Genomic DNA, 25,248 nt, shown 5'->3' with positions numbered 1-25,248 from the left:
TTAAGAAGTAATGTTAAATTAAGAAAAATGTATCATTTGGTGACTTGAAAATTTTGAAGACAAATATACTTACTAAACCCTGAATTCAATGGCTTAGCCACAAACTTAAGCTACCAGTGAATTGTTGCAAAATGTTTTAAATATGAAGCAGTGGATATCTGCTTTTTTCACGGGAAATAATAGTATTACTCCATGTTTGTGAATTTCTTTACAAAATTACAAAATAACTCCTTCAGAAAGAGTAGTACATTATTGGTAGCATCTCAGAATCCTGCTTAGCTTTTGAGATAAACCAAATCATGATATTTTGGGTAGTATGGCCATAGGTATCATGCAGGATTGAACTGCTCAGTATTTGCTTTTTTCAGTATTTACTTTGTAAGAACCTGACACTATAGGTCTTCACTATACCAAAACCAGCAACATAAACTTCAATTTGGGGCAACTCACAGACCAAAAAGGTAAAAGAAAACAAGAAGAAAAAACCCTCTATATGCAATCGCCCTGTTTGTCTACATTTAATTTGTTTAATTCAAAATAAGCAGTCACCGCTCGACTATATTTTAAGGCTACATTTCAAATTAAGAAAATTTGGTGTTAAATATAATAAAGGAATCAAAGGGATAACAAAAAACTTTTCATAGCTACAATGATTTAAAAGCCAGTATTTTGGGGAGAAAAACTAATAATAATATAACTTAGTCCTGATGTTAAAAGTTGAAAATCCCCAAACCAGTACAAATTAAAGTTTTTTGTGTTATTAATTAGCAATTTAAAATAGTCTTAATCTATGGCCACATTTATATGGAAGTGATGGACAAACCTGATTTAAAATGCAGAATGAGAAAAGGATAATCTTAAGTTATCCTCCTTTACTGTGCTCACTAGTTTTTGATCTCACAATGCAAAAAACAAAAGTATGGCAGGGAGAGGAAAAGGAAGTTGTCATGTTTTTCTCAATACTTAGTAAAATTTTACAACAAATAATGTTACCCAAAAGTAAATCAATAATTATCCCAACTAGGTGGCCATTTTAGGTCAAAAATTGTATTTCTGAGATCTCATTTTCTTGGCACAAAATTATTGTTTACAATTAAGCTAAAAACTTGTTCTGGTATTTTATGACATCAGGAAAATTCTTTCCTCTCCAGGCAGAATGGCAGAATGCCAAAAACAACTAGAAGCTAAATGCCTGCGCCTTCTGCTTCTGAGAGTCACAACTCCGTCTTGTTCAGTCTAAACTAGCCTTGCTATAAGAAAGGCAAAAAACTACTTTCTGTTTTTGTGAATAAAAGATAAACTACTCAGAACCTGAAATGCCAATCTTAAGGTTTTAAATGACTGAAAACTCTTTATTGGTTGACAGAAAATTCATTAGAAAACAAAACAGGTTGCATAAGACTTTTGACACAATTTACTAATAGGTATGGGAATTCAAGGTTTCTTTTAAAATATACAATGTTAACTTTGTAAGTCTAGTGATAAAATATGTATAATCCAAAATGCTAAAATAAAAAAGGCAAACAAGGACATTTCATTCATAGCTCTGCAATACTCATTCATTTGATCAGAGATGAAATCTTATTATTATTCATTATTTATTCTGCTTTTGATATGACTGAGAATCCAATTTAAGAATAACCATAGGCTGAGAGAGAGACCAAAAAAAAAAAAAAAAAAGGCTGGGAGAGAGAGAGACGGAGAGATAAAAAGATATACAGAGAATACTTACCTTCCTCCCCAAACTGATCATATATTTCTCTCTTTTTAGGATCACTCAATACTTCATAAGCTTCTGCGACCTCTTTAAATTTTTCCTCTGCCTGAGGAGATTTGTTCTTGTCCGGATGAAATTTGAGGGCTTGTTTTCGGTAAGCCTTTTTAATATCTTCATCTGAAGCTCCTTTCTCAATTCCCAAAATGCAATAATAGTCTTTCCCCATTTCGAATGCCTTGAAATGAACTTAGATTTCCCTTTGTAAAAGAAAACAGTGTCCCCAGTCTTAGCAATAGGCCGATTCTAAGAAAAATAAACCAAGCTGGGTATTTTAAAAGTTAAAGTAAATCGGCAATTCAGCTAGCTGTCTTAAGGCAGCAGACAGCGTCTCTGTATTCAATCCTTCCCCAACAGCTCACTTACAGATAAATATACACTACACAGGAGACAGCCTCCTTCTAGATCCTCCCATTTTCACTACGTGTCTCTGTACTTTCTAGAACAGCAAATGCTACAGGACGTCACTTTCCCAGCTGCCTCTAGTCAAAGTACTGAGCTATGTTTTCTCCTCCTACACGATTAACTATTCATTTTCCGTCTGGCTCTATCATCTTTACATTTCCTAATTAAAGAGGCCAAGTGAATAAACATGCCAGTATTTCAAGACAGAATGTCAAAACTACATATTTATGTACTCCATACTAGGTGAAAAAGCAACAAAAATCATCACAGTCATTAAACACTCTATGTTAAAGAAGTTAAAGTAAAATACAAATAAAAGTATCGACGAATCCATTTTAGATATTTTAATTTCAAGTTATTCATCTGTAAAGTATGTAATACTAAAATGTGGGTTGTTTGAACTGAAATTTCCAAGTACTTTACGTCGTCGTCAAAATTCCTGGGGTCTATCAATCAGAAACGCCGGAAAGTTTGTGTACTAATTTCACATTCAGAGTATCTATAATAAAATTCAAATGCATTATTTTAAGATAAGTAAGGGACTTCAACATGATTTTAGCTAATCAGTTTTTTCTAGGATACATGAGTTCATAGTTCTGGCAAACCAATGTTTATTTTTGAAATTTTAGTATCTGAATTTAGTTACTTCAACTAAAACTGAATGAGGTCCCCCACACCCCCACCCCCCACCCACAGCCGCCCCACAGGGTCCCTATTTAAAGAATTTTGGTGCTGCAGGGAAGCCAATAGAAAGTATCAGGTTACAGACAATACATACTCATGTTCCTTACAAGACTTAACTGCAACTGGATCAACGTAAAATTTGGGTATGTCACTTAAGGGGCACTAATATGAGAAATATTTTTTCTTTCAAAAACATATTTCCCTAATTATAAATATATATTCATTGTCAGAGATTTTTGGAAAATACAGAAGAAAAAGTTATTAAAAATCTCCCTATAATACCATTTTAGGTAATCCCTGTTAAATGTTACTGTATTTACTTCTAATCCTGTTTTCTATGAATACTCATGGTTATTTGCTCTAGTTTTATAATTTTTGTTGACAAAGTTAGATCATAGCATTTATATACCCTTTTGATGCCTACTTTTGAAAATATATTTTGCGTATTTGAGACATTTTCAATGTATATAACACATATTTTATCTTCTGTGTGGTTTTCTCTAAGAAAATGTCAAAAGAATTGCACACAGTCCAAATATCTTGAAACTGTAAACTTAAAAAAAAAAAAACCTTTATGAGGAAAAGAAAATGTACATATATGTTTAGAATATAATAAAAGGTAATAATCATGTTAACCTTTATAGAAATGAGAACACCCACTCTATATGCAAAGCAATGATGATTCAGCAATTCTTTATGAATGTTCATCATTGTACATTTTGACAGCTATGATTTTCTACTCCTCAAAATTCTCTACTTTAAAAATACCTTGACATTAGAAATGTATAACATCGATCTAGCCTACCTGTGGGTTACAGAGGCTTGTCAGCTGTTTAGCATTTTAAACTTACCAAGGAATACTCAATGTCAAAAAACATCTTTGAATCCAAAAACTTAGGGAAAATGCTAATATCCAGAGTTACCTTAAGACTCCCAGTTTAAAAAAGCATATTGCCAAACTAAAATCCAGTGCAAGGATCAGTATCACATACAGTAAAAACATAATAAAAATCACCTATTATAAAATGAATTTCCAAGGGAGTTCCTTTAAATATTCGTTACGAAAGGAACGCTGACTTTACTATTTAACAACCAGAAATTGTTTGGGTGGGTAGTATTTGCAGAGAAAAAAAATGTATTTGATTCATTTTTAGAGAGCTAGGAATATTATCAAAACGTGACACAGTGAATTATTTTAGAGAACTTGAAGACTGGGTCTTTCACATTTGTGAGAAATTGTATTATATATTAACAGATGGAAAGAATGACTCCCTAGACACTGAAAAGAGTGAAAAGGGATTTTCACATTTCTTAAAATATCACACACACACATAAGAATCACAGTAGTAAAGTTGAAAAACAAGAATTCACCTCAACTTTGACATTTCAAGTTAATAGAAAGCAAATATAGTTGTGATTTAAGATTATTAATAAAACAATTTGGTTAGGTTATGGTAAAATGAGTAGATAATTGCACACTTGTAGATTTGTAAAGCTTTGTAAATAATTCAAACATTTGGCAATAGTTATTAAGAGCCACTAAATATTACTTTAATAATTTTATATATAACACACCTGGAAATTTGTCCTTAGAAAATAAAGACAATAATTATATTTACAAATATACCCATTGCAAAGAGATGAAATAGGGTAAAGCATCAATATGATCATTATTAAAATTATATAGTACTTTGGAGATATTTTACTCTTATATTCACTTTGCAGACTGAAATGTCTTCTCTACTACTTACTTAGGGGTTGAAAATCCATTATACAATACAATCACTCTACATTAAATCTTGGTCATCCAGGCTGGGCGCTGTGGCTCACGCCTGTATTCCCAACACTTTGGGAGACCAAGGCGGGTGGATTGACTAACGTCAGGAGTTTGAGACCAGCCTGACCAACGTGGTGAAACCCCGTCTCTACTAAAAATACAAAAACTAGCAGGGCGTTGTGGCGGGTGCCTGTAATCCCAGATACTCAGGGGGCAGAGGCAGGAGAATCGCTTGAACCCAGGAGGTGGAGGTTGCAGCAAGCGGAGATCGCTTCATTGCACTCCAGCCTGGGCAACAAGAGTGAAATTCCGTCTGAAAAAAAAAGCGGGGCGTGCTAGATCACCCGGTCAGGACCAGCCTGGCCAACATTGTGAAACCTGGTCTCTACTAAAAATACAAAAATGGCCGGGCGTGGTGGCTTACACCTGTAATCCCAGCACTTTGGGAAGCAGAGACGGGTGGATCATCTGAAGTCAGAAGTTCGAGACTACCCTAACCAACATGGTGAAAACCCGTCTCTACTAAAAATACAAAAAAAATTAGCCGGCCGTGGCAGGGGCGCCTATAATCCCAGCTACTCAGGAAGCTCGGCAGAATTGCTTGAACCAGGGAGGCGGAGGTTGCAGTGAGCTGAGATCGTGCCATTGCACTCCAGTCTACGTGACAGAGCAAGACTCCGACACCCCACCCCCAAACAAAAGCAAAAATACAAAAAATTAGTGGGCATGGTGGGGGGCACCTGCAGTCCCAGCTACTCGAGAGGCTAAGGCAGGAGAATCGCTTCAACCCGGGAGTCGGGGGTTGCAGTGAGCCGAGATCGCGCCATCACACTCCAGCCTGGTGACAGAGCAAGACTCCGGCTCAATAAATAAATAAAATATATTGGTCATCGAAGTTTCTATGATATCCATGTGGTGATTTTTTTGGGGGGAGGGGACTGTCATTCCTGCAAATAATTATGACAAAAACCGGAAGAGTATGTAAAAGGGAGAGTAGTGGTAGCCTGTAGGGAAAATGGAACAGAGAAGAGCTGTGGTCAAAGCTTATTTAGTAAAAATAAAAAAAATAAAAGCTTATTTATTTTACTTTTTTTCCTTGTTCTTTTTTTCTTTTTTTCCCCTCATCCTCTCAGCTAGCTTGTTTTCCTAAAAGCTTATTTATTTTAAAAGCAAAAATAAAAACTACATAGAAAGTCTGAAATATTTAGAAATCATATAAATCCCTGCTTATTTGATGTTATAGGTTATATGTATGCATGACGGAAGTTTGAAGAAAACAAAAACTAGCTTGAGTTAGTAACTGACATACATATTTCCCCTTAAAATTAAGGGATGCTGTATTTTTGACTGATTTCTTTTTTTGAGACCGAGTTTCGCTCTTGTTACCCAGGCTGGAGTGCAATGGCACGATCTCGGCTCACCGCAACCTCCGCCTCCTGGGGTCAGGCAATTCTCCTGCCTCAGCCTCCTGAGTAGCTGGGATTACAGGCACATGCCACCATGCCCAGCTAATTTTTTGTATTTTTAGTAGAGACGGGGTTTCACCATGTTTGACCAGGATGGTCTCGATCTCTTGACCTCGTGATCCACCCTCCTCGGCCTCCCAAAGTGCTGGGATTACAGGCTTGAGCCACCGCGCCCGGCAGGGATGCTGTATTTTTAACAAAGATAAACAATCGGCATTTGCTAAACTAACGAAAAAATTAGCATTTGCATTTTAATTTATTTTTTTGAGATAAGAGTCTTGCTCTGTCATCAAGCTGGAGTGCAACAAGGCGATCTCGGCTCACTGCAACCTCCGCCTCCTGAGTTCAAGCAATTCTCCTGCCTGAGCCTCTCAAGTAGCTGGGACTACAGGCGCATGTAACCACACTCAGCTAATTTTTCTATTTTTAGTAGAGATGGGGTTTCACCATGTTGGCCAGGATGGTCTCAATCTCTTGACCTCGTGATTCACCTGCTTCATCCTCTCAAAGTGCTGGGATTACAAGTGTGAGTCACCTCACCTGGCCAGCATTTCCATTTTTAAATTTTTCGTTACTACTCAAACATTGGGTAAGATTATTCCATGAAAACACAATTCTCTTTCCTTTACTAAAAGAAAATTACAGTCAAGTGAGGTGGCTCATGGCTGTAAATTAAGATAGTATTTTAACCCAGAAAACAAAATATGACTTGTCATTTATGTCATCTTCTACTTTGATTTTATTCAAATATAATAAAAAAGTTTTCTTTTTCCAACTGACAAATCATTTCTTACTTTATAACAAAATAATAAGGAAGAAGATAAAATGCTCTGAGTCTCAGAAAAAATTACATCAAAATTCAGGTCATCACTTAAACACTTGAGGACAAATGACTTCTCATATTTTGCCAACACACCTGTGAAAAACCTTTTCTGGCAAGATTTCTTTTTTTCTTTTTTCTTTTTTTTTTTGTTAAAGACAGGCTTTCACCACGTTGGTCAGGCTGGTCTTGAACTCCCAACCTCAGGTGATCCGCCTGCCTTGGCCTCCAAAGTGCTTGGATTACAGGCATGAGCCACCACACCCGGCCATCTGGCAATATTTCTTAAATGGGTCATATTTAGTCCTAAAATTTCTTTTACTTTTTTTTTTTTTTTTTTTTTTTTTTTTTGTCCAAGACAGTCTTGCTCTGTTATGCAGGCTGGAGTGCAGTGGCACGATCTCAGGTCACTGCAACCTCTGCCTCCTGGGTTCAAGCAACTCTCCTGTCTCAGCCTCCCAAGTAGCTGGTATTACAGGCACGTGCCACCATGCTCAGCTGATTTTTGCATTTTTAGTAGGGACGGGGTTTCCACATGTTGGCCAGGCTGGTTGCGAACTCCTGATGTCAGGTGATTCACCCACCTCTGCTTCCCAAAGTGCTGAGATTATAGGCATGAGCCCCACACCCAGCCTTTTTCCCCACCTTTTTTGAGATGGGACTTGCTCTGTCACCCAGGGTGCAGTGCAGTGGCACAATCATAGTTCAATGCATCCTTGAACTCCTGGGCTCAAGTGATCCTCCCACCCCAGCCTCTCAAGTAACTGGGACTACAGGCCAACGTGGCAATATCTGGCTTATTTTATTTTTTGTAGAGACCAGGTCTCATTATGTTGCGAAGGCTAGTTTCAAACTTTTTTTTTTTTTTTTTTTTTTGAGACGGAGTTTCGCTCTTGTTGCCCAGGCTGGAGTGCAATGGTGCGATCTTGGCTCACCGCAACCTCCGCCTCCTGGGTTCAGGTAATTCTCCTGCCTCAGCCTTCTGAGTAGCTGGGATTACAGGCACACGCCACCATGCCCAGCTAATTTTTTGTATTTTTAGTAGAGATGGGGTTTCACCATGTTGACCAGGATGGTCTCGATCTCTTGACCTCGTCATCCACCCGCCTCAGCCTCCCAAAGTGCTGGGATTACAGGCTTGAGCCACCGCGCCCGGCCTAGTTTCAAACTTTTGAGCTGAAGCAATCCTCCTGCCGTGACCTCCCAAGATGCTGGGATTACAGGCATAAACCAGGATGCTTAGCCCCTGACATTTCTTTTCTTTTTTCTTTTGAGACAGTGTCTTGCTGTTGTCCATGTTGGAGTGCAGTAGCATGATCTTGGCTCACTGCAACCTCTGCCTCCCAGGATCAAGCGATTCTCCTGCCTCAAACTCCCAAGTGGCTAGGATTACACCACCACACCTGGCCAATTTTTGTATTTTTAGTAGATACAGGGTTTCACTATGTTGGTCAGGCTGGTCTTGAAGTAACTTAAGTGATCCGCCCGCCTTGGCCTCTCAAAGTGCTGGGATTACAGGCATAAGCCACCATGCCTGGACCTAAACTTTTTTTTTTTGAGATTGAGTTTCCATCTTGTTACCCAGGCTGGAGTGCAATGGCACGATCTCGGCTCACCGCAACCTCCGCCTCCTGGGTTCAGGCAATTCTCCTGCCTCAGCCTCCTGAGTAGCTGGGATTACAGGCACGAGCTACCATGCCCAGCTAATGTTTTGTATTTTTAGTAGAGATGGGGTTTCACCATGTTGACCAGGATCTCTCGACCTCGTGATCCACCCGCCTCGGCCTCCCAAAGTGCTGGGATTACAGGCTTGAGCCACCGCACCCGGCCAGACCTAAACTTTCTTATACAGTGATTCATATTAGAAAATTATGACCTCCATTCCCCAATACTTCCTGTCCAAGAATAAGTAAATAAACTGAGGCTCTTTTATACTCTGTTAATAGTGCTTTGGATATTTGAATATATAACCTCAGAGTATATAAAAGTGATTATGTTTGTCGAGGTGACACCCAGGGAATATTGACAATATAGTGGTTAAGAGCACAGATTTTAGAGCCAGAGTGCCTGGGTTAGAATCCTAGTAACACTACTTATAGCTGCAAAATCTTGGACTTAAATCTCTCTGACCTCAGCTTTCTCATATGTCAAACAGAGTTAATTGCATTAACTGTTAAGTTGGTAACATTAATACCAACTTAAGACTGTTGTGAGGATTAAATGGGATCAATGTGTAATATATTTAAATGTAATTGGCACATAGTGAGGCTACTCTTATGACGATGATGATGATGATCTCATATGAACTTGAAAATTGTTTTCCCAGAAAAATTACTATATTGTATGTATAACAAAATGTTCTCATTTTCAAGCATACATGCAAACACTCCCACACACACACACACAGCTGTCCAAGTGGATCTTTCTAAATATTCCAGTTAATATTTGCTACTCATTCATGTTGATTTTGTTAAAACTTAAAATCATTAAAACTTCCCAAAGGTAACATTCATTATATTTCAATTCTAATATTTATATTTTTAAAGTATATATCTTTGATTTTGGACTCAGAAGATCTGCCCAGCCTTAGTATCTGTCGATGCCTCACATATCTCAGTCATACTAAATTACTTGAGAATTATCTAGGGGAGGTCGGGCGTGGTGGCTTACACCTGTAATCCCAGCACTTTGGGAGGCCGAGGTGGGTGGATCACCTGAGGTCAGGAGTTCAAAACCAGCCTGGACAACATGGAGAAACCCCATCTCTAAGAAATAAATAAAGAAATGAAAATAGAAATAAAAGAAACAACAACAAAAAAAGAAAATTATCTAGGAGAAACCATTATTTCTCAATTCCTCTTAGAAGGCTAGCATAAAAGAATAAACACTTAAGAATCTGAATACTTGGGTTTCTAATCTCAGCTCTCCCCCACTTAACAGGTAACTTAGACAAATCATTTACATTCTCTGAATATCTAACTCACAAAGATTATTGTGAGAGTCAGATGAGATAACACATGTGAAAACACTACAATTTATATAATATCTATATAAAAATAATATTCAGTATCTTAAGCTATATAAACTTTTGCTACTACTTGGATGTCCATTGACAAATAGTCTCCTTTGATTCAGGAAATTTTACTGGGCATAAAGCATTAAAGAACTACCAAATTCACCCCCAAAGGACTTTGGTATCCCCCAAGATCATGCCTCTTGACAAGTTCCCTTTTCAGACCTTTACCTCTGAATTTTAGTATCTTCTCACACAGTGTTACATAAAAAAAAAAATTAAAAAAAAAAACCTGTTATATGCCTTCCCCATAACATTTATGTAATATTTTATAATTTATGAAATATTTCCATATGCTTTCTCACATGTAATCTATCTATATGCACATACGCCTGATAGTCAAGCGGAACAATTTCAAAGAGCTTTTCTATAGCTACAATCTAATAATGAGCTAAGATATTATTGACAATACTTAACATACACTGTTTCAATATTAACATCAAACTAGAGGTTACTAGGCTGTGTCTATTCTAATACTTCGCCTGTTTTTAAGATAATATCTAAATAGTCATATAAAATCAAATTATTGGTCATTTAATAATGGACTATATCTTATCTCTACATATTATACTTTCCTAAAAAACTTGTAAGCACTACGAGGCATTATTACCATAGATTGCTGTAGAGCAAATCTTTTTTTTTTTTTTTTAGATGGAGTTTCGCTCTTGTTACCCAGGCTGGAGTGCAAAGGCGTGATCTCGGCTCACCGCAACCTCCGCCTCCTGGGTTCAGGCAATTCTCCTGCCTCAGCCTCCTGAGTAGCTGGGATTACAGGCACACACCACCATGCACAGCTAATTTTTTGTATTTTGAGTAGAGACGGGGTTTCACCATGTTGACCAGGACGGTCTCAATCTCTTGACCTCGTGATCCACCCGCCTCGGCCTCCCAAAGTGCTGGGATTACAGGCTTGAGCCACCGCGCCTGGCCAAGTAAATCTTGATGAAAGTTTGGTGCTCAGACCCCAAATTCTTATTCCTGTGAAAAGGTTCCAGAGCATAATAGTTACAATATCTATTAATCCTGTGATGGTCACAAATGCTACCTTGTCTTTAGGGTAAAAATAAGGAAATTTTTATTTATCTGTTATGTGTATGTGTTGCCAAGATACAGACCCACAAAATCTATTTATTTAGAGACAGTACCTCCCTCTGTCACCCAGGCTGAAGTGCAGTGGCATATCTCAGCTCACTGCAGCCTTGAACTCCTGAGCTCAAGCAATTCTCCCCACCTCAGTCCACAGAGAAGCTGGGACAACAGGCATGTGCCACCACACCCAGCTAATTTTTCTGTTTTTAGTAGACAGGGTTTTGCTATGTTGCCTAGGCTGGTCTAGAACTCCTGGGCAGAAGCGATCCACCCAACATGACCTCTCAAAGTGTTGGGATTACAGGTGTGAGCCACTGCATTCAGCTGAAAAATTTTAAAGAGATTCACTTCTTGTTTCATCTACGTTACAAGATGAAAGATGTAAACTTAAGGCAAGTGTCTTTAAGACATTAAGCCCTGCCGGGCACGGTGGCTCAAGCCTGTAATCCCAGCACTTTGGGAGGCCGAGGCGGGTGGATCACGAGGTCGAGAGATCGAGACCGTCCTGGTCAACATGGTGAAACCCCGTCTCTACTAAAAGTGCAAAAAATTAGCTGGGCATGGTGGCACGTGCCTGTAATCCCAGCTACTCAGAAGGCTGAGGCAGGAGAATTGCCTGACCCCAGGAGGCGGAGGTTGCGGTGAGCCGAGATTGCGCCATTGCACTCCAGCCTGGGTAACAAGGGCGAAACTCTGTCTCAAAAAAAAAAAAAAAAAAAAGACATTAAGCCCTATCCATTTAAGGTTAAATTGTTCTAAAAATCCTATTCCCCCATGCCTTACCTATAAATGTCCTTATTATTATTATTATTATTTTTTTTTTTTTGAGACGGAGTTCCGCTCTTGTTACCCAGGCTGGAGTGCAATGGCGCGATCTCGGCTCACCGCAACCTCCGCCTCCTGGGTTCAGGCAATTCTCCTGCCTCAGCCTCCTGAGTAGCTGGGATTACAGGCACGCGCCACCATGCCCAGCTAATTTTTTGTATTTTTAGTAGAGACGGGGTTTCACCATGTTGACCAGGATGGTCTCGATCTCTCGACCTCGTGATCCACCCGCCTCGGCCTCCCAAAGTGCTGGGATTACAGGCTTGAGCCACCGCGCCCGGCCATAAATGTCCTTTTTAAGGCAAAGACAGTAGTTTGGATTCATTATATTTGGAATTTGTCAATAGTATTTGACTGTCCATTTTATAGTATTTGATGAGTACACAAACTGTTTACAAATGTGGCTATCATAGTCCATACTTCCCATGAATAAAGTATTTCAGTCACTCAGCAGATATTTATGGAGTGCTTTTTTTGTGCCATACTATTTTAGGTGTTGTTAACTAAAGAGACAATATCCTTGCTCTCATTCAACTCATATTACAGTGGAGGAAGACAAGCAATAAAAAGTTAATAATGAAATGAGATAGTTTTAAGAGCTTTAAAGATAGTAAAACAGAGGCCAGTGCAGTGGCTCATGCCTATAATCCTAGCACTTTGGAAGGCCAAGGACCGCAGATCACTTGAGACCAGGAGTTCAAGACTGGCCAACATGGTGAAACCCCATTTCTACGGAAAATACAAAAATTAGCTGGGCGTGGTGGCGCGTACCTGTGGTCCTAGCTACTTAGGAGACTGAGGATGGGCCTGGGAGGTGGAGACTGCAGTGAGCCAGTATCGCACCATGGTACTCCAACCTGGGTGACAGAGGGAGACTCTGTGTCAAAAAAAAAAAAAAAAAAGTTAATTATCATCCTCAACTTCGGCTGGAGTGGTTGGGATAAAAAAGGCTTCAGAACAGAAAAATGTGAGCAAAGTCATTTAAAGACTGATAGATTTTGAAAGAGAAAGAGGGAGAATTTGTGATTTGGATCAGGAAGACAAAGCCAAGAAGCAAAAGAGCACAATAAAATCTATCAGATACAGCAAAAAGACTGGTGAGATCAATGCATGCGAATTAGGAAGGCTCGCCCTAGGAAGCTGGCAGAAAATTACCGTCAGATTGCTGAAAGTTTTTATTTGTTTGTTTGTTTCTTATTTTTGAGATGGAGTTTTGCTCTTCTTACTCAGGCTAGAGTGCAATGGCACGATCTCAGCTCACTGCAATCTCCACCTCCAGATTCAAGTGAATCTCCTGCCTCAGCCTCCTGAGCAGATGGGATTACAGGCATGCGCCACCACGCCCGGCTAATTTTGTATTTTTAGTAGAGACGGGTTTCTCCATATTGGTCAGGCTGATCTCAAACTCCCAACCTCAAAGGATCCGCCTGCCTCAACCTCCCAAAGTGCTGGGATTACAGGTGTGAGCCACTGCACCTAGCCCAAAGTTACTATTTTTTGAGACAAGGTTTCACTCTATCACCCAGTTTGGAGTGCAATGGCATTGCCACAGATCACTGCAGCCACGATCTTCTGGGCACAGGACATTCTCCTGACTCGGCCTCCCAAGTAACTGGGATCACAAGCTCACACCAGATCTGGCTTTTTTTTTTTTTTTTTTTTTTTTTTTTTTTGTAGAGATAGGTTCTTGCTATGGTTCCCAGGCTAGTCTTGAACTCCTGGGCTCAAGCAATCCTGCTGCCTCAGCCTCCCAAAGTGTTGGGAATATAGGCATGAACGAAGGCACGCTGCTGGAAGTTTTTAATGTCACACTTCGTGACTGCTCTTTCATGCTCTACAAAAAGTGCTAATAGTTTGATTTTGGGGGAAAAAATTACTCGAAGAGGTTGCTTCATTTCTTACGTATCCATTTATTTCCAAACCAGTGAAATTGCTTTTTTGGTTGGCAGTAAAGGGTTCTTAACAAAGTTTCATTAATAATTTGTAAGCTTCCTGACAAGGTGCTGTAGCTCATGCCTGTGGTTCTAGCTAAGGCAGGAGTATCACTTGAGCCCAGGAAATCAAGGTTGCAGTGAGCCATGATTGCACTCCACCCAGGTGACAAAGGGCGATCCGGCCTCAAATAATAGTAATTTCTAAGCCTCCAAGAGCACCAGCATAAGACGGCAAACTAATTTAAAATGGCTGGTAGGAAGAACAACTTTAGTCATAATTTTCTGTGGCTATTGTCCGTATCATCAAAATTTCCCAGTGTTTTATCACTATAGTAATATTAGTAATTCCCAAAGTTTTCAACTTTTTTTTTTTTTTTTTTTTTTTGAGACGGAGTTTCGCTCTTGTTACCCAGGCTGCAGTGCAATGGCGCAATCTCGGCTCACCGCAACCTCCGCCTCCTGGGTTCAGGCAATTCTCCTGCCTCAGCCTCCTGAGTAGCTGGGATTAGAGGCATGCGCCACCATGCCCAGCTAATTTTTTGTATTTTTAGTAGAGACGGGGTTTCACCGTGTTGACCAGGATGGTCTCGATCTCCTGACCTCGTGATCCACCCGCCTCAGCCTCCCAAAGTGCTGGGATTACAGGCTTGAGCCACCGCGCCCAGCAAAGTTTTCAAATTTTAATACTGTGTCATGGCTTGGTTTTATAATGCTTTCCCTCAATGAAGCACTATAATATACACATTTAATTTTTTTGTCCAGTGGTCTTTAAAACAAGATTTTTAAATCAAATTCAAAAAATTAGAAAGTACATGCCTTTCAAAACACAATACAAAATAAAACTGCTTTAAATTTATTATTTTTTTTTTTTGAGATGGGGTTTTGCTCTTGTTACCCAGGCTGGAGTGCAATGGTGCGATCTCGGCTCACTGCAACCTCCGCCTCCTGGGTTCAGGCAATTCTCCTGCCTCAGCCTCCTGAGTAGCTGGGATTACAGGCACGTGCCACCATGCACAGCTAATTTTTTGTATTTTTAGTAGAGACGGGGTTTCACCATGTTGACCAGGGTGGTCTCGATCTCTTGACCTTGTGATCCACCTGCCTCGGCCTCCCAAAGTGCTGGGATTACAGGCTTGAGCCACCGCGCCCGGCTCAAACTGCTTTAAATTTATAAAAATTACTAGATTTGGAGACACTAAGGGATCAGATATATTTTATACTTAAAAAAATAAATCAGCCAGGTGCAGTAGCTCACACCTATAATCCCAGCACTTTAGAAGGGCGAGGTGAGAAGATCACTTAAGCCAGGGAGTTTGAGACTAGCCTGGGCAACAAAGTGAGACCTCAATCCCTACAAAAAATTTAAAAATCAGCCAGGCATGGCAGTGTGTGTCTGTAGTCCCAGCTACTCTGGAGGCTGAAGCAGGGGGATGACTTGAGCCCAGAAGGTTCAAGACTGCAGGTGAGCTGTGATCATGCTGCTGTATTCAAACCTGAGTGACAGAGTGAGAGTATAAAAAAAAAAAAAATTGTATCATTTCTTCTCTTGGGGAGTGTAGAACTAACTTATTCTAATTGTGATGAATAAAATATTCAAGTAACAACTAGCCCTTCTTTCTTGCCTGCTTTTATAAAAAATCCTTAAAAGCTTGCTAATGACTAGTGAATGTACAGTGACCTAATGTACTTTCCTGGCATTCTGAAATCATTTAAAATAAAGTGTTCTTTTTTTGTTGTTGTTTTTCGAGATGAGTCTTGCTCTGTTTTTGCCCAGGCTGGAGTGCAACAGCGCAGTCTAGGCTCACTGTAACCTCTGCCTCCTGGGTTCAAGCGATTCTCCTGTTTCAGCCTCCTGAATAGCTGGGATTACAGGTGTGCACCACCACACCTGGCTAATTTAAAATAAAGCATTCTTTACACTAATTTTATACACTGAGTTAGGCCCAGGGTGGTGGCTCACAACTGTAATCCCAGCACTTTAGGAGGCCAAGGCAAAAGGATCACATGAGTCCAGGGGTTCAAGACCAGCTGAGCAACATAGTTAAGACCTTGTATCTACAAAAAATAAAACAAATTAGCCAAGTGTGGTGGCATGCATCTGTAGTCCTAGCTACCTGGGAGGCTGAGACAGGAGGATCATTTGAGCCCAGGGAATTGAGGCTACAATGAGCTGTGATCATGATGCCACTACACTTCAAGCCTGGGCAACAGAGCAAGACAGTCTCAAAAACAAAAAACAAAACCAAAAATATTGTATTAGCCAAAAAATCAAAAAAACAGCTACAGAATTTATAATCATTTTAAATGAGTCTTGATAAACTAATACTAATATTTCATTGTAACACTTTGCCTGTGTTGAAAGATCACACTATTTAGATCAGAGCTGTACAACAGAAATATAAAGCAAGCAACAAATGCTAGCCACATTTCTAGAACTCATAAAAAGTAAAAAGAAACTTTTTTTTTTTTTTTGAGATGGAAGTTTGCTCTTGTTGCGCAGGCTGGAGTGCAATGGCACAATCTCTACTAAACCCAGTCTCTACTAAAAATAAATAAACGTGAAATTAATTTTAATAATGTATTTTATTTAACCTTGTAAATCCAAAATATTACCATTGCAGCATATAATCAAAATATAAATTATCAATAATACTTCACATTATTTATTTTTGAAAAAGAAAAAAACATTATTTTTGGTATTAAATATTTGAAATACAGTATGTGTTTTACACTTCAACCACAATTCAGATACATTTCAGTAGCTTAACAGCCTCATGTGGCTAGTGGCTACTGTGTTGGACAGTGCAGATCTAGAAGTTCCTTCTAGTCAGTAGTGCTATGAGCCAACTATATCACACATAAATACCTCCCACATGCACACTTAAGGTAAATAAAGTCTTAACAGGTGAACTCTAAAAATAAGTTCATTTTTACTTATAAAATAGTATTACATTGTTCATCTACATAAAAAATATGAGGATTTTTCAAAATAATACTTTATACTTAAGGTAGTAGGAATGGATTTATACATGCTCAGTTGACATATACTTTCATAACATTTAACTGTAAAAGCAATACTAGGAAATGAAGAATCTATGGGATTTTCAATTTTATCTTCTCTAAAATGTCTCTTCTCACACTCTTCTTCTATGTGGCCTGAGACGTCATCTTAACTGGCTCATTAGAAAAAGGAGAGTAGTTTAAGGAGTACAGAGGAAAAAAAATGTCTGTAGTCCAAGAAATAGGGCAGGAGGAGAGGATATGCAGCTATTTCACTGAACTATGAGGCTCTTAGCCAAGACTGCAACAAACTGATTATTTAGCAAGTTTATTTAGCTCTCTAATTGTTTACAATTCTCAAGTAACATCTTTTTTTTTTCCTTTTTTTTCCTTTTCTTTTTTTGAGACAGTCTTGCTCTGTCACCTAGGCTAGAAGGCAGTGGCTTGATTACAGCTCACTGGAGTCTCAACCTCCAGGGCTCAAGCAATCCTCCTACCTCAGCCTCCAAAGTAGCTGGGACTACAGGCATGTGCCACTATGCCTAGATTTTTTTTTTTTTTTTTTTTTTTTTGGGTAGAGATAGGGTCTCCCTATTTTGCTCAGGCTAGTCTTGAACTCCTGGGTTCAAGCTATCTTCCCACCTCAGCCTCCCAAAGTGCTAGGATTACAGTTGTGAGCCACTGTGCCTGGCCTCTCAAATGACTTAACTTAAATCAGTACACAACGTTAACTATGAATTATCGTTATAGTATATTGCATCCATTAAGACATAATCATCAAACCACTGCTACCATGGAGACTTAACTATGATTCAAGGACTTTAATGATGGCTACCAAATATAAGTATTAAAACATTTACAAAAACAAGCCAACATGTCCTATAATATTTACCAACTACTATAAAACTTGGCCTAAATCCAAATGAATGAGACTGAACTATTAAAATTGTCTAAAGGAGGACACTTATAGTAAGAGAAAAAAATTAGGATTTCTAAAATAATTTAACTGTAAATGGATGGGTTTTAATGTTTGAGTTACTAATATTTCAAAAATACAAGCTTTTTATTATCTAGGTCAAACCAGTATTCTCAAGCCAACCATTACTAAGACCTCACTGTGCTATGCTCTTATAGGTGGCATGAAGGATAAACAGTATGAGACATACTCCCTACCCTTAAGGAGTTTATACTATAAATAGGCCAGGGGTAGTAGTGGCTAAGGCCTATAATCCCAGCACTTTAGGAGGCCAAGGTGGGTGGATCACTTGAGGTCAGGAGTTCAACACTAGCCTGGCCAACGTGGTGAAACTCCGTCTCTACTAAAAATACAAAAAATTAGCCAGATGTGGAGGCACAAGCCTGTAGTCTTAGATACCTGGGAGGCTGAGGCAGGAGAATCACTTGAACCCAGAAGGTGGAGGTTGTAGTGAGCTGAGATTGTGCCACTGCACTCCAGCCTGGGCAACAGAGCAGGACTCCATCTCAAAAAAAAAAAAAAAAAAAAAAAAAAAAAAAAGAAAGAAAGAAAGAAAAGAAAAGAAAAAGGAGTTTATACTATAAATGTATAAAATAATATGTACTGTTTATTGTTGTTTTTGCCAGACAGTGGTAGAGCTGAGTAGTTGCAGCAGAGACTGTATGGCCCACAAGGTCTAAAATAGTTACCATCCAGCCCTTAACAGGAAATGTTTGCCAACTTACAAGTTATACAAATTATTCTTCACTGGAGGGAGAGAAAAGTCTAAAAAAAAGCACTAAACATGATAAAATTTTATTGCATATGGCAAACTGTAAAAACTATAGTTTTTACAATACTCAGAAATAGGCCAGGTGCGATGGCTCAAGCCTATAATCCTAGCACTCTGGGAGGCCAAGGCAGGCAGATCATCTAAGGTCAGGAGTCTGAGACCAGCCTGGCCAACATGGTGAAACGCTCTCTACTAAAAATATAAAAATTAGCTGGGTGTGGTAGCACATGCGTGTAATCCCAGCTACTCGGGATGCTGAGGCAGGAGAATCACTTGAACACAGGAGGTAGAGGTAATAATACGCTGAGATCACGCCATTGCACTCCAGCCTGGGCAACAGAGAAAGACTCTGTCTCCAAAAAAAGAATAGGCTGTGTGTGGTGGCTCACACCTGTAATCCCAGCACTTTGGGAGGCTCAGGTGGGCAGATCATGAAGTCAGGAGATAGAAACCATCCCGGCCAACAATGTGAAACCCCGTCTCCAATAAAAATACAAAAATTAGCTGGGTATGGGTGGCGCCTGCCTGTAATCCCAGCTACTCGGGGGGCTGAGGCAGGAGAATCGCTTGAACTCAGGAGAAGGAGGTTGCAGTGAGCCAAGATCCCGCCATTCACTTCAGCCTGGTGACAGAACGAGACTCTGTCTTAGAAAAACAAACAAATGAACAAAAAGAATAAAGGTCAACATCGTTTTGCTTGTCTGATGATAAAATAAAACTTGTACACTGATTTTCAACCTGGAGACTGCTAAAGGAACTATATTAGAATATTTAAAATGTGAGGTGAGATGCTTATCAAAAAGAGTGGCATGTGTTTTAAAAGGCAGAGAAAGACTGTTTAATAATCCTACCTCTGTATTGTTTCCCCTTGACCACTCCCATCTAATTCATCAGTCCTGGCCATAAATGATTTTGGCTATTTCCCAAAATGAAATTTACCCTGACATAGGTTCTCATTTGTTACTCTGATTCTCATTTTTTATGTTCTATAAAATCTGTAGTTAAGTTCTATAAAACATTTGCCATGGTTATATAAAATCATCCCAAATACTAACTTAGAGAATACTGAATCATTGCCCCTACAGTAAATACAGTGTTAGGTTCCTGCCAGACTCTGGTCACATTTTCATCAATACATAACCTCTTCTATGTGTATTTCTGTTAAAGACACCTTAATAATATATACTGTTGATTCACTGACATTGAACCCATAGACAACAGAACTATGACTCATGCCTGAATGAAGCTTACCTAACACTTGAATTTTCTCTGTAAGGCACATCACAGCCTTCTTGTGCTTAGGAACACTAGACAGCACTTTAGCACTATGCTTAGAGGCCATTTTATTTATTTATTTATTTTTCTAGCGACAGGGTCTCGATATGTTGCCCAGGCTGGAGTGCAGTGGCTATTTACAGGCGCAATCCCACTACTCATCAGCACGGGAGTTTTGACCTGCTGCACTTCCGACCTGGGCCGGTTCATCCCTCCTTAGGCAACCTGGTGGTCCACTGCTCCGGGGAGGTCATCATATTGATGCCAAACTTAGTGTGGATACCCAATCGACATAGGGCACTACAGCCCAGAACTCCTGGGCTCAAGCGATCCTCTCACCTCAGCCTCCTGAGTAGCCGAGACTACAGGCACGCCCACTGCACCCAGCAGAGGCCATTTTAAATAGTAAAGTCACCAATAAAAAAATGGAAAGCACAAAAACTGTGGCACTAAATGGACCATGAAAAGGAGACTTGTTTAAAGTATGAGAGCTGAAACATGAAGGCAGAGTACTGACTTGTTCAACCTCAGCTAGTTCATTTTTTATGTGTGGAGATGGTCGGGTGGGCGGGTCTCACTATGTTGCCCAGGCTAGTCTTGAACTCCTGGCCTCAAGCGATCCCTCTGCCTCAACCTACCAAGGTGGTGGGATTACAGATGTGAGCCACTGTGCATAGCTCAGATAGTTCTTAAAATTTTTTGCCACTCTGAACATGCGTATGTCTAAAAATGACCTTGAAAGCACTTCAAGTATTGATTTTGGGGTTATAAATAAATTTCCTGAGTAGGCAAATTCATACAGAATTGACAAATAATGAGAATCAACTGTGTAATGATATATTACTGAGAATCTTCTGAATTAAGCATGATCAGTTAAAAAATTGTTTTTGAGCAACAGTAACATTAATAAGTACACAGGCACCAAAGTTAGTATCTTCGAAGTGATACTTGTTATATATAAAGCAAGTGGGGTATGTGTGTAGGAGTATTTTCCTCTTCCCTCCTCCAGCAGCCCTTCACTTAGCTTACTTCTGCTTTGAGACTCACCCTGTAGTTGGGCTTCTATGAAGCCCACATTTGGATTAGATTCCCCTGACTTTGAGCTCCTACACTTTCCCCCATATCTCCACTGTATTACATATCACCTTACATAACCATCTGTGTGTTTACGCCTTATCCACTGGATTGTAACCTCTCTGAGGGGTCCTGTTTTATTCCTATTTCTAGAACAAGGCGTTAACAATATATTGCTGTTCAATAAACTTTTACTGAATGAATGAATCACAAAGAGATGAGTAATAACAAGAACCTAAAGTAGGATGACTATGACATAAACAGACCAACACATAGGATTAAGTAGTCGGAAATAGAATCTGTATAATTTGCCCATCAGCTGGATATAGGAAAGAGGAAGGATTTCAGACTGCCTGTTTCTGGATTGACACAGGTGTGTACAGTTGTACTACTAATGAAAGTACAGAATATAAAAAGAGTACTTTTGAAGGGAAAGACAAGTTCCACCGTGAACATTCCTGTAACCTTATTAGTAATCCCTTCATCTATGCTACTACAATAGTTGTTAAGTTTTGCTGCAAAAACTGCATTCCTAGTTACTTCTCTGGCTACTTCATTAAAATGGAAGATAATGTAAGGTAAATTTAATTTTTGACACTCCGAAACCCAGCACAACAATATTCATCTGAATTGAATGTTGATGAAGATATCCAGGAGATATTCTGAACTAGAGCTTAGAAATAAGCTGGAGACAAATATTTAGAAAGGATCCTAATGCAAGTGATATTTTATTTTATTTTATTTATTTTATTTATTTTTTTGAGACAGAGTTTCACTCTTGTTACCCAGGCTGGAGTGCAATGGCGCGATCTTGGCTCACCGCAACCTCCGCCTCCTGGGTTCAGGCAATTCTCCTGCCTCAGCCTCCTGAGTAGCTGGGATTACAGGCACATGCCACCATGCCCAGCTAATTTTTTTGTATTTTTAGTAGAGACGGGGTTTCACCATGTTGACCAGGATGGTCTCGATTTCTTGACCTCGTGATCCACCCGCCTCGGCCTCCCAAAGTGCTGGGATTACAGGCTTGAGCCACCGCGCCCAGCCTGCAAGTGTTATTTTATAGCGTGAAGAAGGAATAATTTTTGAAAAGAATCAAAGACAGAACTTTGGGAAGACCAGCATTTAAGGGGCATATCAATCAAGAGGAGACAATAAAAAAGACAGAGAGGGAACCATCAGAGATCAACCACGTGAGTGTCTGTTATGGCAGACACTGCTGGTTATAAACCAAAGAACCATTCCTATCTTCTTTCTAGTTAACATATCTTTCTCTCAGAAATAGAGTAATGAACTCAAGGAAGGTGAGAGCGTCCCCCAGTCCCTAGGGGATGGCTCAGGGTTGATATAAATCAATCACAGTAATCATATTTCCTTTTGCCAGTGATTGTGTAAGGGCAGACATGTGACACGGTTCCAGTCAATGAGATGTAAGAGAAATGTTCAGGGGATTTTCCTCCCTATAATGAGATATCCACCCAGGAGAAACCCCAGCACTGCATCCTGTTTTCAGATAATGAAAATCAGAGGCTTGCTATCTTAGAATCCTGAAGGTAGACATCTATGACACAGTGAAAATGGCAGAATACAAAGACAGTAAGAGCCTCAGTTGATAGTGTTGCATCTCTAAATTAATCTTGGAACTACCTATCATTGGATTTAAGAGAGTCTCTTATTTGGAGCTGAAAGCATCCTGTCACCACTGGTGTCCAAAAGCCAAATGACAGAAACTATTTCATGAAGGATATAGAAAAGTAAAGAAAGATGATAGAAAAGTATCTGTAAGAGTGAGAATGATTTTAGTTTCAGTAGTAATAGTTAATCCAGGTAAGCACTCAAAAAAACTATTAACAATGTGCAAGCATTATTCTAAAAACACATATATCCTCATTTATTCTCTCACAATTCTATGAGGTAGAGAGAATTGTAACCAATAAGAGCAAAAGCCAGAATGCAGTAAATTGAACATTAAGAGGGAAATGAAAATGAAATACTAAATTTAAATATTCCTAAAAAGCTGTCTGAAGTAAAGGAGATAGAGTTGTAATAAGGAAAGGATAAAGGATGTTTTAAGACAGTCCAGAGAAGAAAACACTATAGAGAAGGACATTTTAAAACATAAGATATATGATAAAATAAATAATTGCTTAAATGACCTCTCAAAGAAGGTAAGATCTGATACCAATACAAGTAGATGAGACTTGAATAAAAACTAGAGGTGGGCTCTGAGATCAAAAGGAAACAGATGACAAATTTATAAATTTAAAGGTAAAAGGACTAGGAAGACCAAAAAGTTCATACACAGTACCAATCCTGCTTAAAAAGAGAGGGGTGGGGGGACACCCAATGCTAAGGATTCAGAGTAAAGTAGGGTGTTTGATAAGAAAGGTGGTAGTTCAGTACAGCAATTACGGAAAATAAAGCAGCAGCTGATCAGAAACAATCACTAAATCTTACTAGTAAGTATGGTTTCTGAAACCAGAAACCATAATGAATGAACATCCATTTATTTACAAAATTTTTATTAAGGATTTTTCAAATGCCAAGGTACCTTTCTAGGTGCTAGGGATATAGTATGAACAAAAATCCCTGCCCCATTCTCAATACCTTCCAGTGGGAGGAGATATAATGAAAAAAATTTAAATACCATAAGCTGTGTTAGATATGGTAGGAGCTAAGAAAAATGAAGCAGAAAATGGAAATAAGAGGATTAAAAATGTAGATGGGGGTGGCCAGAAATGATTTCAGAGAAAATGGTGTTTACACTATGATCCAAAAGGAAAGGAGGAAAGCTGTGTATGTATAAGGTAGAACTTACTGGATAGAGTGAAATATCAAACACCAAAGCCTAGAAGTGAGAGAAAATACAAGGCATCTTTGAGGAACTGCAAGATGGCCGAGTCATAATGACAGAGATGGTGAAGATGTTGAAAGATGATCAGAGAAGTAACAGGTGCAATACGGAGCCTTGTAGGCCACTGCAGTCTCTGACTTGTATTCTGAGGGAAGATATTACGCCACTGGAGAGTTTTATGGAGAATGACAAGGCACTTGGATTCTTAGGGTGGTCAAGAGTGGAAAACCAAGAAGAACTGATGGGCACAGCGGCTCAGACCTGTAATCCCAGCACTTTGGGACACTGAGGCAAGAGGGCAGCTTGAGGACAGGAGTTTCAGACTAGCCTGGGCAATATAATGATCCCCCTTTACAAAAAAATTAAAAATGTCAGCCAGATATGGTAGCACGTGCCTATAACCCTAGCTACTCGGGAGGCTGAGGCAGGAGGACTGTTTGAATACAGGAATTTGGAGTTACAGTCAGCTCTGATTGTACCACTATACTCCAGCCTGAGTGACAAAGTAAGACACTTTGTCTATCTAACATATATATATATATATATATATATATATATATATATACACACACACACACATACATACATACACACACACACACACACACACTTCAGCTGGTTTGGACCATGATGTAGCAGTGGAGGTGATGAGAAGTGGTGAACTTCTAGATATATTTTAAAGGTAAAGTCAATAGAATTTCTTGGTGAATCAGACAGGAGATGTGAGGAAAAACCAGTAACACCACCAAGGTTTTTCAACTTCAGCAAACTGAGAGAACAGACTTGCTACTTACAAAAACAGAGAGGGGAGAAGGGAGAAACCAGGAAGTTCAATATTGGACATATTAAAGAGGCATGGGGTCAGGCACAGTGGCTCAAACTGGTAATCTCAGCACTTTGGGAGGCCAAGGCAGGAGGACTGCTCGAGGCCAGCAGTTGAGACCAGCCTGGGCAACATAATGAGATCCCTCTCCACAAAAAATTTAAAAATTAGCCTGGTGTGCTGATGTATGCTGGTAGTACAAGCTGCTCAGGAGGCTGAGGCAAGAGGATCACTTGAGCCCAGGGGCTCAAGGCTGCAGTGAGCTATGATTGCACCACCACACTTTAGTTTGGGCAACAGAAATCCTGTCTCTAAAAAAATAAACAAATAAAATAATATGCATGGAAATTCCAGTAGGCAGTTGGATATATGAGTCTGGTATTCACAGCAGTCCAAACAGAAGAGAAAAATTTGGGAAGAGTATAGGTGATATTTAAAATCATGAGACTACAGGAAATTAGAAGAATCATAGGGAAAAGGGGAGCATGGATTGAGTCCTAGGATTCACATAAACAGCAGTAATAACCATTACTAGGAAAGTGGGACCTCTTCGTCACCCCGAGATGAACCCTATTTATTCTAAGCCAATATGACACGGAGTAAGCCTGTGACTCAACTCTGGTCAAGACA

The 25,248-nt window shown here is 39.4% G+C and overlaps 1 protein-coding gene across 4 annotated transcripts in view; it reads right to left on the bottom strand.

Moving 5' to 3' along the window:
* DNAJB4 (DnaJ heat shock protein family (Hsp40) member B4) overlaps positions 1 to 25,248 on the bottom strand; it is a 47,091-nt gene that overhangs the window by 10,079 nt on the left and 11,764 nt on the right. The window contains exon 2 of one of the 4 annotated variants that reach the window (XM_010347321.3): positions 1,733 to 1,974. The exons of 2 other annotated variants lie outside the window; for them this stretch is intronic. In XM_010347321.3, the coding sequence (XP_010345623.1) occupies positions 1,733 to 1,943 (211 nt within the window). In that variant the 5' untranslated portion in view covers positions 1,944 to 1,974. Of the gene's footprint in view, positions 1 to 1,732; positions 2,679 to 25,248 lie in introns of all 4 variants that reach the window. One more of the 4 variants, XM_003921389.4, reaches the window with a different exon arrangement.

This window comes from Saimiri boliviensis, chromosome 11 (genome assembly GCF_048565385.1).
Source record: "Saimiri boliviensis isolate mSaiBol1 chromosome 11, mSaiBol1.pri, whole genome shotgun sequence".
Classification (NCBI taxonomy): domain Eukaryota; kingdom Metazoa; phylum Chordata; class Mammalia; order Primates; family Cebidae; genus Saimiri; species Saimiri boliviensis.
This window is presented reverse-complemented; position numbering and strand designations above follow the sequence as displayed.